Raw genomic sequence first — 16188 nt, 5'->3', positions numbered from 1 at the left:
TTTCGATCGCCAACTTTTCGCACAGAACCACCAAACTCCGTTCGTTCAAGAAAGACAACCGACAATGGAGCTTGAGAGCAGCGCGACGGGCAATGCTCCCGCGAACTCGCCCTCCCAATGGTTCAACTCGCTCAAAAATAACAGTGGCCCCCCATCGTATACAACATATAGCGAACAGCCCTCTGTGACAACAGCTCCTGGAAGAGGTTCTAGACCTGTAAGTCGATAATAGCATCCTGTTTTCTGATTGATACATGTGTAATTATCGGTTACGGGGCTGTTCTTGCCCATCCAGTTTGCTGTAACTGCTACATCATACTCACCATACACATCCGAACACTTTTGTAGACTTGGCGCACACCCCTCGGTCAATTTACGTTAGGGTGGAGCGCTACTCAAATGTTTTTAATCATCATATTGGAAGCCATCGTCCTCGTCATCCACGGGAACGAAGTGAATTACGTGTACAATATTTCCTATTTTCAGGCCCCGCAAGTTTTGAACTCCATTATACCAAACGAGAATGCTGTAACTCTATATCATGCCATTTATCTCGCTGCTCAGATCTTTCAGTTCCTTTTGGCTCTAGATGCTGTATGTCTCGAATTGTACTTTGCCAAAGTGCCACATCATCCGAAATACTAACAGCATCTATCGCTCAGGTTATATCATCGTCAACCATTCAATTAATATGTACTACTGTATTCAATTGGGTCTTGACTATATATGCTGTGGTTCAGTACTGGCAATCGCGGACGCTGGCGTCCCAAGCACAATCGGAACTGGCTCAGAGTGGAGTCAAGGCTACACTGCATTGGTCCATGGTCGAAGAGTTTGTCATCATTGGGCTGATGATTGTGTTTGCTTTGGGATGGATTTACTTGACCATCAAGCTGCATCGACAGTTTGGTTGGAGTATCTTCAAAGAGTTGGGTGCGGATGTTAGTACTAGAGGTAGGCTATCCGAAATATGCCGTTACCATCATGATTCTAGGCACAAAATCACTCACACACCATCTCATGCTAGGCCAACTACGCATGTATCATATCTTTTTGATGTTGCTGAAGGTCGATGTCTTCTTCTTCAACGGCTTCACCATTCAATATCTTGTATTGGTCTTGGTTGGAAACGCTGATCAAACGACCATTCTCTTCAATGCCATTTTTGTAACGCCAATAACAATTCCCTTGCTTATCATGGCGTACTATGCTGTAAGTTGAAAGTAACTCACAACAAGCTCTTTCTCCAATTGCTTATACCTCTCCCTTGCCAAATCTAGGTCCGACGAGAATCAAGGATTCTCATGTGTATATTCATGGTGATATTGGTTAGCGGTACAGGATACGTCATCTCTCGACTCGCAGATATATATCAGACAAAGGACTCCAACAAGTATTTGGCATCCAAGTCATCCCTCACACTATTCGAATCTGTCACTGTCATATTGGCCATAGTAACAGTCGTGTTTGCATACTTGAATATGCGACAGTTTGGACGAGGATTGCAGGATCAACGTAAGTGTTTGGTCGTTGTCGTCTGATTGGATGTCTACTCGCAATGTGTTAAATGCTGAGCATCCTGTCGCAATCTAACGTGTTTCTCGTTTTTCATATAGTTCGTCGAAGACCTCAATCGAAGACTGCATCAGTCGATGGTCGAGTAAAGAGAACCCAGTCTGCATCATCATTGGCGTACTCAGACGCCAAATATGATTCCAATGGTCAACGAGACTCGCCACCTATACCAATAAACAATATGTATTTAGGTGGACAGCAGCAACAATCGCAGCTACCACCATTCCCTCGATTCGATGATCGTGGTCCTGGATCTCGATTCCCTCCAGGAATACAACCATACCCTGGTCATGTAATCCAAAAACCATCGCCCATCCAAACTCCAGCATCATCTATGATGGGAAGACCACAACCAGAATCGCCTCGAGGAGTTGCTCAGCCATTGCAACCAATGCAACAACCAGGTGTGTTACCAGGTGTTCCCATCACTCCCCCGCCTCGCCAATATACTCAATCACAGCTGGCCCAGGCATCTCCTTTATACGCTCAACACTTGTCAAGGAAGTAGAGTAAACTGTATAGTAAAAAACCATTTATTTTTTGTTGTTAAAACAGTAGTATATAAAGAGCCCTCATTTAAAACAAAACCACAACTGCTTTTACTTTTCAGCGTTTACTTCTTTCCCTTCGATAATGCGTTATGGCATTTCCATACCGCGGCCGAGAGGCGTTCAGAACGAGCCTCACAAACAATCTGTAGAGATAGAGTAAAGGAGTTCACAAACAGATGCCATGATAATTTAACGGCACCAATTACTTACGCATAAACCAAGTTGATTTTCAGCGTATCCAACAGCAAGGTTGTCACTTGGACTCCAGTAAATCAAAGATCCTAGGAATCAGGTGGAAACTTCATAAGAACGGCGAATTCAGAAAGTTTGAAAAGCGTGTCGAAGGTACAGCTCCTTTACCTCCGTAACCTCCCCATCCCTTTCCGAAAAGGTGAATGATATTAATTAAAGCCATGTATTCGTACATTGAATCATCATTCATACCACCCATGTAGTTCCTGGAGCACGATATTTGCCAACTCGGTCTTTTTCAAGCATGTCTGGATCAGGACAGCTTACATCCTTGAGGAGGTTGAATCCACCAGCAGTGAAAAGGAAGGGGAAACACAAGCTGTAGTCCTCTTGTAGCTCCATTTCCTCATAGACCTTGGCAAGAGTTTTTGGAGAGCAGAGCTTGAAGCCATCCAGAGTACCACCGTTAGCCATGACAGCACCCAGTTTGGCCATCTAATGTTCGGTGGTAGCTCAGCCAAAATACCAACACCAAATAACGTTTTACATGCACCATATCTGATTACACAAAACAAAAAACATAAGAAGAGAAGTCGCGTACCGATTTGGCAGTCGTAATTGTGTTGTATGAAGGCCCTTCACCCTTCTGGTAGTCATATGAGTTTGCAATAACACCAAGATCATTGCCCTTTGCTCCAGGCATGGTAATATTTGGTGTAAACAATGCTTTACCCTTCTTTGCCTGTATTTTGTCAAGAATGGGTGGCAGAGGATTGCGAGTAATCCAAGCTGGAAGCAGAGCTCGGATCAAAACACGAGGGAACGGGTAGCTGACCAATGGCGAGACTCGCGTGTAGAGAGCCTCAGGCAAGCCCATGTATACTTCAACCCCAAGCTTGGGATTGATGTCCTCTCTGTAGATTTGACCAGCTGAACGCTTCTTTGGGTCAACTCGGCGAACTATCTGGTTGAGGAAGAAGCCCCGAGTTTGAGCATTGTAGTCGTGTACTGGTTTGCCGTTATGGTTGTGAGGTTGACCAGCAATCTTCTTGGAGACTAGGTCCAAGTCTGTGTATTCGTCCGTGGTCAACTAGATGCATTTGAGATTGTACTGATGAGAGTTGTGTTTGTTTCAACAATTCAGACCGAACGGACAACATACTCGATGAGGTTCGTCCAGCCAACCAACACCACCACGATGAGCTAAGAGTTCCTTGACGGTAACGTTTTCTTTACCTCCTTCAGCAAATTCAGGCCAATAATCAGCGACACGCTTGTTGAGATCAATCAAGTCCTTGTCGACCAAATGAGCGATCAAGATGGCCATCTGAGAAGTTGGAAGAAGATTTCACATGTTGTTATTAATTAGGACACGTCCACACGTAGCAGCTTCATATGGTCAGGGAATCGTCATATTCAGTGTCACTAACCAAAGTTTTTCCGGATGAAAAGATGAGCTGCAAAGACTGAGAATCATAGCGTTTGCTGCGTTGAATATCGTGATAACCACCATAGAGCTCCACGACGAGTTTCCCGTCAGCCTAAATCATAATTTGCAGATACTTTTGAGTCCGAGTGGTTTGGAGATATGGCACCAGATCAAACTCACATAAGCACAAAATGAACTGCCGAGCTCAAGTCCTTGTTCGAAGTTCTTTTCAAATTCTTCCTTGACGAGTTCATATCCTACGTTAGAATGTTTGAGAATTACAATCTACAATCACAACAAACACGAGCTGATGAACGTACCAGGATGAACAAACCCATGGACTGGATAGTTCAATTTCAAGCCGAGCAGCTTCCTGATGAAGCTATCTTGCGGCCCGAGACGAGCATAAGTCACAAAGGCGTATGAAGCTACATCATACAATTGTTAGGTTTATGAACAGTGGCAACGAGTTCTAACAATAACAGTACCTGCAATTGCTGACGCAGATATAATTGCAGCTCGACGAGAATCAATATGGGACATGGCTCCTTCCAAAACCTCGCGCCAATTGGACGGACTCATGATGCGTCTAAAGTTTTGGATTGCAAAGAGTGGCCAATAGCTGCAGGAACCGCAACTCAAGAAGATCAAGTTTGGATCAAGTTTAGATCAAGTTCTAGGACTTGTATTGCTCGTTTTATTGTAAATTGTAGCAGCATAAACGACCTATGCATGATGGAAAACACATGCACAAAGTCTTTGAAAGTTCTGATCAATGTTACATATAGGCAAAACACATCTAATATAAACAGTCCTACTTATTCGCAATCAGCAAAATCCCTCATATTCTCAAAGAAGCACGATGCTTCAAACGAGTCATCCTCCGTTCAGAAGCACCAGCTTCACGAACCTTTTCCTCGTCTGTATCAGTCGACAGTGGAGGTACTCTCACCAATTCACCACTACTATCAACTGCAACCAATGTCATATACCCGTCATTCGTAATTCCAGATGGAGCTTCACAAGTCACGTATACTTCCACTGAATGAGTAAATGCAGCAGATACTACTGCCCTTAAGGTAATGACATCGCCAATTTGTGCTGATCGGATAAAGTTCAGACTGTCGATTGAGGCTAATAAACGAACGGAAAGGGATAAGGAGTTTTTGGGGATGTTGCTTGGACAGAAAATTCGCTAGTTTCAACAAAGCTCACCAGTTACGACATCACTTTGTGTGTGCCTGCCAGCCGCTATAGCAGCAATAGACTCCATATATCGAATCATGTTTCCACCAAACAAGACATTGCTGCTGTTTGCATCACCAGGAAATACAATTTGTACGGTCTATAGAGTACACAGAAGCCTCGTTAGATACCATGGCTAAAAGAACCCCCAATCGTTCCCGTATATCATACCTCAGAATACGACTCTGAAGCCGGTTTCGCTGGCAACCCATTCTGTTTACCGCTCTTCTTGCTCCTAGACACCTGTGGTGTATCCATAAACCCATTTCGCCTAGTACCAATAGCTGTTATGGGAGGCAGCCGTCTGCGCCTCTCGTTGCGTTCAGTTCGTCGTTGGTCTGCTTCATTATATCTCCTCTTCTCATTTTCCGTTTCAGCCATCACTGCCGGAACAGCTGATGGTTGACCTAGTGCTTTTAGACCCACAAACGTCAGGTATGCGTGACAACAGAATTTCTTGTCTCCAGTTTTCGGGTCTTCTGCTTCGACGCGAACACCGACTTCCATAGAGGTGTTCCTGTGTTGCAAAGAATTGACGAGTAAGAGAACAAGACCAGACATAGACTCATAGCTCATCACAAGTGGTCGTACCATGCTCTATTCACGCTTGCTCTGACGTTAACAATCTCACCCTCCCGTAACGGTTCTACGAGTATGCGAATAAGACCGGACCAAAATCTCGTAGCTCATCCGTGGTCTTACCAGCAAACGCGACCGAGTCCACCGATGCAGTAACGACATTCAATCCAGAATGTTTCTTGGCTACAGGAATAACCAAATATGTATCAGTAAAGGCTTAGAAAATATTTCGAAATAGCCTTACAAGCGACACCAGCTGTAATATCAATCAGGCTCATTACAGCACCACCATAAGCGACTCCTAAAAGAATAAAATACTCAGATCTATACGTAGAGGTTGCTTCTTTGGGAAAACAACATCGTCTGCAAAATGTTGATAATATTGTGATGAAATGTTGCGAAGACTCAACACACCTCGAGAATCACAAAACGTAGGAGACACGATCTGACATATAACCGTTCTGGATGAGGAAGCCGTTCGAGGTTCAGTCGTTGGTAACGTCGACAAGCTCGAACGTGAAGCTTTCAACAATTTAGTTCCAGTGTTTGGTGATCCGACGAGCATTCGTTCTACTCGACTTAATGTTCGAATGCATACGGAAAGAATCATAGCGATGCTCGTGATCCAGAGGCCAATAAACAGGGAGGCGAAGCGTTGGGGAAGGTTCAAAACATTGTCCATTTGTAGTTTAACACGAGGAAGTGTAAGACGACAAAAAAAACCAAGCCTTTTTCATCAAGTTTAATAGCTTAAGAACTAATGTATTTGAAGTTATAATTTTCCAAACTACTGGTGTATGCCGTAAGTACAAACGAATTTTATATTGTTGCTGTTAACGTGTGTGTGCGTGTTTGAGGTCATTTTCTTTCTTATCACGAATCATCTAGTGGAATTGTCAAGTCAGACTTCAACATATTGCGACGTGTATCACCCAAAAGCACATACCAAGACCCGCGTTTTTCTCATCGTTTCAAAAAAGTTCGATTAATCAACTTGAGAGTCTTGCCTACAGATAGCTGAACATATTCCAAATCCAACACTGGTTCAGGTGATTGAGTTGACTGCTTTTCAAGCAAGTCATCTAGCTTCAAGTCCATTTCCAAAATGGGTTTCTCGCGACCTGTGTATACAAGGTGAATTGAGTATTGTGGTAGCAACAAAAAACGCACAATCGAGCATAGGCCCATACCCTTGTAATGAAGAGTTATGACGAATGTACCCGGTAAGGGAGAGATAATGTTGAAAAAGATATTGGCTCGTCTAAAGAAAGCGAAGCGAAAAGGTGGTGAGCTTCAATACACCAACACCTTCCAACAATCTGAAACAAAAGCTTACCGATTCTCAGGCACATTGGACTCTACAATCATACCATCCTTTTCTAACTGAGCATGACTGAACTTGTATGGACCTTGTACTTGGCCCTTGGCACTCTTATTGCCCACCAAACCACTCTGAATTCTCACATTCTGGAGATACGCCTTGTACGACTCTAGTTGACTTCTCAAATAATTGTTGTGATCACATATAGTCTTGTATACGACTTCCAGAGAAGCTGTTTCCTTGTTACACTTTTCTCGGACACTGCCCAAGTGCACAATCTCTGCAGTCACTTCTTCCACTAGTAAGCGATGGCCGTCTGTAGCATTGACAGATCCAACTTCTTCTAAATCGTGTAATAGTTCCCGGACCTTTATGCCCTTTTTAACTAGCCCTGGTTCACGAGATTGAGCAGCTGCTTCTGCAATTTTGGATAGGTTTAGTGGACCTGGTCCACCTGCTGCTGCCAAGGACGGCATGGATCGAAGGATTTGTACAAATAGAGCTTTAGTGTCCATATACAGAATGTCGGATTTGGTGAGTTGAGAGTCAGCTATGGCTGATGGTACATCTGCAATAGGTTGTTCCCATCGTGAGAAGAGCGGTAATACTATGGTTTTGTTCTCACTACGGGAGACTTGATTTGGAGCTAGGCCCAAGTCATTTAGTATGATTCGTAGGTGGTTCTTCTCTCCTTGAGCCTAAAAAAGATGGAAGGTTAGTTGATATGTTGGTGCAAATGTCTGGTAACGATCGAGCCGTTTTTTTGCAGAAGAAATCTGACAACATACCAAAACGTCCTTGTGTTGCGTCAGTAGACCATGCATCTGATATATTTCATTTAGAGTCACATTGAGTTGCAAATCTTTCTTTGACAAGGCAACGTATTGATCCATCTGATGAAAAATAAAGTCAGTCAAAACAAAAAAATGGACTTTGTCTTCCCCAACATACCTCGAGCTCATCATGGAAATCTCCCACTTCACACAAATCATTCAAGAACCTGTTGATGACTTCCTTCTTGACTTCAACAAATGGATTAAGAGCAGACATGTAAGTTTCTTTGGAATGAGCTGGCTTGTTGGCAAGATTTTGCAACAATTTGGCGACCAGCGTCAAATTGCGGCGAGGATTTTTCATGGGGTTGGATTCTACCAACATGTAGGCTTGTGGTGTTACGATGGCTGGGTTCACATATCTCAACATGAAAAAGCCGCCAATCAAGGAGCAAATGTTGTAATCACTTGCATCTGGGTACTTCCTCTGTGAACCAAAAAACAGTTCAGTTATGGAAATAGACGCACCCGTTGTTCGATATAAGTTATACCTTAGTCAAGCTCCTAATCTGTTTACAAATCCACCGAATACCATATGGGACTTGATCTAGACTTGCCATGATGGTATCCAGGAATTCACCTGTGATTTCCATCAACTTTTCAAGTCTGGGAGCGATTACAGCATTGACTTGTGGGACTTTGATCGCTTCTTCAGCAGTCGTACATCTAGGCAATTCACCACTTGATGGCCCTTGAATTGCTGAATCGTTCACCAATTGCTCATAAACCTAAAACGATGTGATGAGAATCCATTGAACATTGACCGGTCGCAAAAAAGCCACACAAGGGTTGAACCCATACCTTTAGAGGATTGATTTCCAAATCTAAATCCACTTGTTCAATTAAGCCATTGATCTTTTCAGACAATACGTTCTTGAGGTAGGATTGACCAGGACCTCGTCTAATGATTCGAATATTGTCAGAAACTATTGAAACTTCCAAAATGCAATAAAATTCAGCCCCTACCTAGTGTATGTGGTCATCATTCGGGAGACAGGTGTGTTTGCACGAAGCAAACTTCCAAAATCGGTGGCAGCTTCAAACTGGGCAGCCAATACATTCTAAACCACATAAAGCGAGTCAGCACTCGAGCAAAAAGGACGTGGATAACTATATTGAAATACCTGAAACATGGAGAGAAGGAGGTATTCTTCACGCGATTCGTACTGATTTCCATAAATTGTGAACATTACGGTTTGGAGCAAGTTGTCTATCTCAGCCATAGACACTAGACGTGTCATGGTAGCGATATACCGTGGTTCGGATTGTAAAAGGAAGAATAAGTTGCCATATAACTAGTAAGGGCGACGGCAATATGAGTCATCATCATACCAAAAAATAATAAAGCGTATTTACCTGTCGCCGCCTTTCGTCAGGGAAGGCAACTGCGATGTTGGTATCCAAGTCTTCTTCGCCCATGTTGGAAATTGCTTCCTTCTGTAATTGTGGAATGCAGAAAGGGGTGACAGTCAGCAACATGATCGGTGCGTATCTTTATCGCCGATCGACAGAATCAACTGGCCCGATCATGACACGAGTATAATCGACACATGTTCCCGCATACCTCGTCTAATGCCAATCTGTTTTGAATCAAGAGAGCAATACGTCCATCTAGATACCGCACGTCTCGTTCCAACAAAAAGTTCTTTTTAGACTGAGCAGAGATCCTCATCTTCAAATCCCGTAATCGGCGTTGAGCTATTTACGTCAGAATGTAGTGTTAAATTGAAGAATCGGGGTGGTTGTACGTCTTTTGATCAAGTCACGACATAGTTTATTTCTGCACCACCACCAGAGGATGGAACCCGATAAAAAAGGGTCATAGGTTCTTGATAGATAACATTCCGCTTAATCCATGTGCATGCTGATCCAACATCAGAGTAGAGGATACTAGTCTTATTAACGTACCCTTTGTGAGATCATCATCAATTTCCTCATGTTCCAATCCGATAGACCATAATGCGCTGAGAGAGTACTTTCTGTCCGAGACAGCGGGCGATCCGACAGGAGAAGCCTTTGACATGGCAGATAATGAGCCGTTACCAGAGACAGAAGCAGCCAATAAGGCTGCACGAGGTTCACCCAATGTTGCTGGAGTTGTATTTGTCGACGGGCGATGGGAGCCTAATGCTAGACGGCGTGTAGAGGCAGGAGACGTGTTTCCTAGCGATGTGGTCGACGACGATATATATGTTGGGCTGCTTATGGTCGTTGGTATAGCGTGAGCTGGAATGGGAGTGGAAGTTCGAACAGGACCTTCCATGGTTAATTAAAACAGGTAAAGATACGATCGACCTTGTTTTCAACTAGTATGACACGTTAAGGTGTAGTCAATCCTCGTGACTGACTGATTGTTGTGGTGTTTTCTACGGAATCCAATCGTTAGGATGGAATTGAATATGTTGCTAAATAACTCGGGATGCACCTCTGAACAAGTACGGTTAACGAGCAATTTCGTGTAATTCACACACTCTTAAAATGCAACCTTGACTGGCCGAGCTACTTTGTTGTAAGAACGACCCGTGCTTCTTCTTTGTGGGTTAACAAACCCATGATTCGCTAAAAATCTTAATTGGAGTGGAGCTTTGAAGAGTCGGCACTCTTTGCTTCTACAGCTGGCGATTTGGATGCTTTATTTTCAGGAATTTATCTTGACAAACTCTGTACCTACATTATTCATGCCTTCTGCAAGGCTTGCAAAACTTGACTGTATAGTGACATATTGAGTTCTAACCAGAGTTCTAATACATAGTCTATAGTTCCTCCATAGATCTATAATGATTCCTCATCGTTCTCTTCTCTCCGGGTACGAGCTTTCCTGTGTTTGGCACAAGTTTGACGATTGGTTGACATGTACTGATGATGTTTGAGGAAATCACTAGATCGGACATTTTCTTGAATTTAATGAATTTCATCGCTAACTTTTACGTGCGGTTCCCTTGAAAAGCTGTGTCTGAATGGACGTTCTTACTCATACGTTCTCTTTGGTGATTCGGTTTTGGCGAGACTTTGACCAACTTTGACACGAGTCTCGAGTTCAAGTACACGTCCAAGTGAAGCGCCTTGGTAATAAATTGTATATATTCTACGTGAGCTGCTCCTCGAAAAGGACCAAACTCCCACTCATCACTTCGATCAAGCAATGGCAAAACAAAGCTTCTTCACAAGCCAACAAGCATAAAAACAAACCATCGATGCTGTAAATAGTCTCTTTTTTGTAGACAAGAGCTTTCTGACTAGGAGCACATTCATGCCTGCATACTGCTAATTACCATAATCAACGATCAAAAACAGAAAAATGACTTCCTCCCTCTCGCAAGAACAAGTGAGATTTGTCAATGAGGAAGAGGTCCAGGACTTTGAAACTACTGTAATCGAGTATGGAAGTGACGATGATATCGTCTTCCATGATGCAATTTCGTCGCCAGAGCTAGAAGACAATGAAATTGTACCTGACATCACGAACACGATCGTGAACACTACCACCGCTCCAATACTCCCTCCTTTGCTTAATGAAAGTTGTGCAAGGGCCATCAGTTCAGGTAATACTGGTTTGGATCGAGCCATCACTGATGTTTTGGCTTACAACACACTTTTCCCCTGTAGTGTCGATTGCTACTCGGATCGCCCTAAGGCTTTCACAGATCGTCGTAGAAGCATTCTTTGAGACTCTGAGATACTCTACAACATCTTCTCTATCATTTACTCGGCATGCTATAGTAGCTGCTTTGTCGGCTGCAAGTAGCCAAAGATCGATTACATCATCACAACAGATGTAAGCCCTTTTCCCGCATCCATACTGAATGTTTAGTCCTAAACTTTGGCGTTTTATTATAGGAGTGAATCGTATTTCTTCACCAGAGTGCTGGATCGGTACACTACTGCTGGTGTCTATGTAAGTGATCTTATTACACTTGTCGACACCTGCAAAACACCTTCTTCTTACACACACATCATAAAAATCGCAGTTTGTACATAATATCTTCTCATTGGCTGAATTGTTTTCGATGAGCTCCTTCCACTTGGTCTCGAGAACAATCCAACTGTCTCTAAAAAGTGCCGAAGAAGCTGTACGAGTTTTAGACGGACTCTTTGGCTCAACTGAAACATCTAGGGCTCTAGCAGCTTTCGTATATCTAGTCAAGAATGAATTAGACCAATGGCGTCATGATCTAGCATTGACCTATCCAGCACCATTCGGCCAAGTGTTTGCAGTAGGATCGGTGACAAAGGGTATAACTGCATATAGCTGTCTACAATATGTCAGTCGAAAACGGCTCAGTGCAAAGGCATTGAGACTCACACCTGTGTTTGAAGCCGTAATACCCAGTGTCGCAACAACCCCTGAATTAAGTCAGTTATCCGACGCCTTGTCCCGACATGGATTTGATAAAATACCAGCTCGAGGAACTACGGTACCATCTTTACCATCACCTTCTCGCAGACAAGATCTCTTGCCCGTACTTCAGCATCGTCGAGGAGACTCTGCCGTATGTCTATCAGTACCTCATGACGAGGAATTCGACTCGGAATCTTCAGCATGGGGTCAAGTAAAACGTACTCTATCGACTAGTCGCTTAAAATTGGGTACGCCATCCACTCCAAGAGCTAGTCGATGGTCGTCTGGAACAAATCCAACTCAACAAGACACAAAAAGAAGACATAAATCTCTTCCTAGGAATATCGGACTGAATGTAGCAGTATTCACTGAAACCGTACGCGAAACTGTAGTGATGGTACATGATACCACTCAGCCATCGTATTTGATACCATCGTCACCAACACGTGAAAAATGTAGTAGAGTTTTCGATTGGAGTCAATCAACCACCACAACAACAACCACATCTTCAACATCAAAAGCGCCAAATGCTCCTAAACCGAACGAAGTACCTTCTTTACTACCTCTCAGTAGTACTAATAGTCCTGATCGTATCAATACCAGTATAAATAATAGCCAACCTGCTCCTCAACCTGGTCCTGCATCACCTATGCACTCTAATCTGCCGTCTAATCGACAATTATGGGCTCGCTTGTCTAGATTTCTCGGGTTTGCATGTGGTGCATATGGAACACACTTTGTTCGTATTTTGGGCTTGGAACGTGCTCAAGAGCCTGTTGAATCAGCTGAGGATCATCATCACAATGTTCAGGTAAGAACGTGCCTGGAATTGGATTGGGATGGTTGTGGTTGCAGAAAAAACTCGACCTCCATGATGCTGCCCTCCACGTTACGTATCTTGCATGCTCAGTGTCTTCAATTCCTCCTTTTAGACGTTCGCATCTCTCGCTGGCATACCTCTGGAATGTATCTTGACGTCGTCATTTACCAAACCAAAAGCCTTTGCTCAACCAACCATAAAGGCACTAGTCCATTACGTTGCCGTAGACCCAGCTACAAAATCGATAGTCTTGACACTTCGAGGCACTCTAGGCTTGTCTGACCTACTCACAGATCTGACTTGTGATTATGCCAACTATGCCACAGACGTAGCAACAGGATTTGTACATGCCGGAATGCTGAAGAGTGCCAAGAAATTATGTGAATCTGCCGTTGCTGAAGTAGTAGCTGGAGCTTTAAAACAATATCCTGGATTTGGGTTGGTCTTGTGTGGTCATTCGTTAGGAGGTGGTGTTGCTGCTTTGTTGGCTACGATGTGGGCTGATGTTCAGAAGGACGGCAGTTTTGTTACGAAGCGAGGGTTCCCGGAAGGGAGACCTGTGCATTGTTATTGCTATGTGAGTGTCGGAAGTATTTTCTTTCCTGATATACGAGTTCTCCGGGATTCTCCTTTGTCGTTGTGATTTTTTTGCTGGTCTCTGCCTAACTCAATTGTCATCTTTGCAGGGCCCTCCCAGTACCATGTCTGCTGAAATGTCAAAGGCTTACAAGAAGCTGATTACGTGTGTTGTCTTCCGTAAGTACTTCCTGATTGTCCTTATCAAATCATATAGCTCGAAAGGAGAATTATCTAGTCAACGTCCTTCCCGTAATGTCACTGAAATGCAATTCTTCTTTTGTTTTCTTAGGAAACGATGTGATACCATGTCTATCACTAGGTCTTATACGTGACTTCAAGACCGTGGCAGTAGCACTAGCACAAGAACGGGGCACCGCAGAAAAAGTGATTTCACGTGCGCTACATATATTTCGTGGATCAGTACCTTCAGATTGGGATGCTGATGCAGATGATGTATGGGAATGGGCTCTACTGAAGACGCTGCGTGCTGGCATGTCGGCAGATAAGACATTTCCTCCAGGCACCGTGTATTGGATTCAAGCTACTCCTTCCCTTTGTAATCCCTCGTCACTGGTGGTGGGTGGCAACAACAAGAAGGATAGTAGTGGTGGTGCCAGTAAAAATAGTAGTAATAGTGTTGGCGGTGATGGTTTTATTGCTGGGAAAGGGAATAATATTAGTGGTAATATTGGTGGTGGTAGAGCGTCATCCTCGAATCTACCACCACCACTGGGAATCAAAACAACGTTGAAGGAGCCTCAGTCATGTACTTTGACAATGCATCGATGTGAAGATGTTGAAGCTGCATTCTCAGAGGCTCATTTCTCTACCACCATGTTTGCTGATCATGCACCTAGTAGTTATGCTACGGCTCTTGAAGCTCTAGTAAATGCTTCACGACACATTAGTGGTGTGGAAGAGTAAGCTTGGTACCAAAAAAATACGTGTCAAGTGGGAGAGTCTGTTATTATTTAGTACTATTATATTAAGGAGGGCTTCAGCATTGGTGGTGGGAGAAATTATGAATATGTGGACTTTTTGTAGGTTTGTTATGTATTGACTTATAAATGGTCGTGGATGGATTTGTATAATACGACAACAATGGAAACCCCATTGTATTTTCATTTGATCATGCAATATATTATCGCATATTTGTCATATCAAATTTATTGTACAATTGTAAATGAGAAGTGTCGTTGGAGATAGGAAAAGACAACAAAGTGTTCGAGATCGGCTGGGGCCAAACAACTGGGCGTCGAGGCTATGCATGGGGCGTGCCAGCCTATGCTATTTCTCTGCCCTGAAGAGTGCGCGTTCGTCACTCGGCATGCGGCCACCGCATCGTGTGCTGTTCGTCATATAAACTGCAAAATAATAAAGCGTGGAATATGTCGTAACTTGGCGAATAGAGAGCGAAGAGTGACGAATGGCAGAGTGACGAATGTGAGATAAGAGCCAGCCTGTCGGATGGGTGCAGGGTGAATCTAGAGGCGACAACGTAGATCATTGTGGTTCGATCAAGAGGTTTGATGACAACGTTGATGACAATGTAACAGAGGGAATGGAGAGTCGATAAGAGGAGTAACGGTTGGATTACATGAATGCTATTGCTGTCTGATCTCGTCTTAACACTCCCTTCAAGTCAGAAATTGGAGACTGAACAAATGCAGGCAACAACCACAACTCCCGATTAGAGCTGAGTGGAACTTTTTGCAACAATCCACTCATTGACGTGACTCCCATCGCAGATATACTGTCTGTTCGTCGAACTAATCCCTACCCGTCCTGTACTAAGTACGGGCTATTGGGACTTCTGTGGTAAAATATGTCGAATGGGAGAATGGGAGATCAATGCTAGAGCGTCACTTGGGTGTGAGTGGTCTGAGAAGGAGCATAAATCCATTGTCAATATACGTGGAGGCTCGTGGCCCTTGTAAGCTCCTTCCAAAAGCCTCTTTCTCATACCGCTGGTAGACTTCTCGTTTGGAGGAAATGGAGTATTTCACCACCAAATGTTGGATTTTAGCAGCTTCTGAGTTAGCAAAAGACTCAATCTAATATGTAGGAATATTTGCTGGGGCCTGGAGTCATCGTCAATTGGGGTTGTCGACTTTGCGGCGTTTGGAACGATATCTACGACAACGATGCACTAGTATGAAGGAGCTGAGCTCGCTAGAACTACTCAGAGACGCATGCCGTTGTCGATAACTGGTAGAAAGCATCCTCTTCATCCTGATAAGAGTCATTTCACAATGATTCAAAACACCGCACGTCATGTTGCATTTTATCGATATCAACAGCATCATCCGCCACTCTATTCACTAACGAGGTGGTATCGCCCCTCACTACGTGTAATTTGATGCTGGAGCCGCTTTAATCAATGAGGTCAGCAACATCAAAAGATAGTTAACAATTAATAGGACATATACATCTACGACTCAGAGGCACGTAATCACGGATTCTTTCCTATAAATTAATTTCATCCCCTGCTGCCTGGCTTGATCGAACAAATGAGGAGGCCAAAGTCAACACTGGAATACCACAAGCTCAATTGAAGGATGCGTAGTACTCTATGGTCAAGGAGTCTATAAGGGTATGTCTACATGTTGGATTGCGTGATTGGCAGAGTTTTGTGAAAGTCTAACGACACCTCACGTCTCAGATGGTCATAATGACTTGGGCTATTGGCTTTTTATCGCGGCGATCACGTGGATATACTTATGGC

General features: G+C 43.6%; 5 protein-coding genes across 5 annotated transcripts; 2 read left to right on the top strand and 3 right to left on the bottom strand.

Annotated features, from left to right (window-relative positions):
• Positions 1-64: 64 nt before the first annotated feature.
• SmJEL517_g04443 (uncharacterized protein) lies at positions 65-2083 on the top strand (the record flags this gene model as incomplete). Its single annotated transcript, XM_031170371.1, has 6 exons — positions 65-217; positions 349-594; positions 663-954; positions 1028-1212; positions 1281-1515; positions 1617-2083. 6 exons carry the CDS (start codon positions 65-67, stop codon positions 2081-2083), a joined length of 1578 nt encoding a protein of 525 aa, XP_031023616.1.
• Positions 2084-2188: 105 nt separating this feature from the next.
• SmJEL517_g04442 (uncharacterized protein) lies at positions 2189-4329 on the bottom strand (the record flags this gene model as incomplete). Its single annotated transcript, XM_031170370.1, has 10 exons — positions 2189-2269; positions 2337-2407; positions 2487-2505; positions 2571-2813; positions 2920-3408; positions 3481-3645; positions 3749-3859; positions 3928-4004; positions 4068-4175; positions 4236-4329. The coding sequence occupies 10 exons, from the start codon at positions 4327-4329 to the stop codon at positions 2189-2191; spliced, it is 1458 nt and encodes a 485-aa protein (XP_031023617.1).
• A 259-nt stretch (positions 4330-4588) lies between these two features.
• Positions 4589-6181, bottom strand: SmJEL517_g04441 (uncharacterized protein; the record flags this gene model as incomplete). The annotated part of the gene is made up of 7 exons (XM_031170369.1): positions 4589-4881; positions 4963-5092; positions 5164-5509; positions 5584-5638; positions 5695-5754; positions 5816-5872; positions 5986-6181. 7 exons carry the CDS (start codon positions 6179-6181, stop codon positions 4589-4591), a joined length of 1137 nt encoding a protein of 378 aa, XP_031023618.1.
• Positions 6182-6534: 353 nt separating this feature from the next.
• SmJEL517_g04440 (uncharacterized protein) lies at positions 6535-9988 on the bottom strand (the record flags this gene model as incomplete). Its single annotated transcript, XM_031170368.1, has 12 exons — positions 6535-6692; positions 6762-6832; positions 6908-7590; positions 7681-7785; positions 7844-8152; positions 8217-8453; positions 8527-8626; positions 8692-8786; positions 8850-9020; positions 9082-9162; positions 9290-9423; positions 9634-9988. 12 exons carry the CDS (start codon positions 9986-9988, stop codon positions 6535-6537), a joined length of 2499 nt encoding a protein of 832 aa, XP_031023619.1.
• A 1035-nt stretch (positions 9989-11023) lies between these two features.
• Positions 11024-14387, top strand: SmJEL517_g04439 (uncharacterized protein; the record flags this gene model as incomplete). Its single annotated transcript, XM_031170367.1, has 7 exons — positions 11024-11267; positions 11332-11500; positions 11563-11620; positions 11694-12875; positions 12997-13461; positions 13571-13640; positions 13753-14387. The coding sequence occupies 7 exons, from the start codon at positions 11024-11026 to the stop codon at positions 14385-14387; spliced, it is 2823 nt and encodes a 940-aa protein (XP_031023644.1).
• Positions 14388-16188: the final 1801 nt, after the last annotated feature.

The sequence above is a fragment of the Synchytrium microbalum genome, assembly GCF_006535985.1.
Source record: "Synchytrium microbalum strain JEL517 chromosome Unknown SmJEL517_scf0030, whole genome shotgun sequence".
Lineage (NCBI taxonomy): Eukaryota > Fungi > Chytridiomycota > Chytridiomycetes > Synchytriales > Synchytriaceae > Synchytrium > Synchytrium microbalum.
This window is presented reverse-complemented; position numbering and strand designations above follow the sequence as displayed.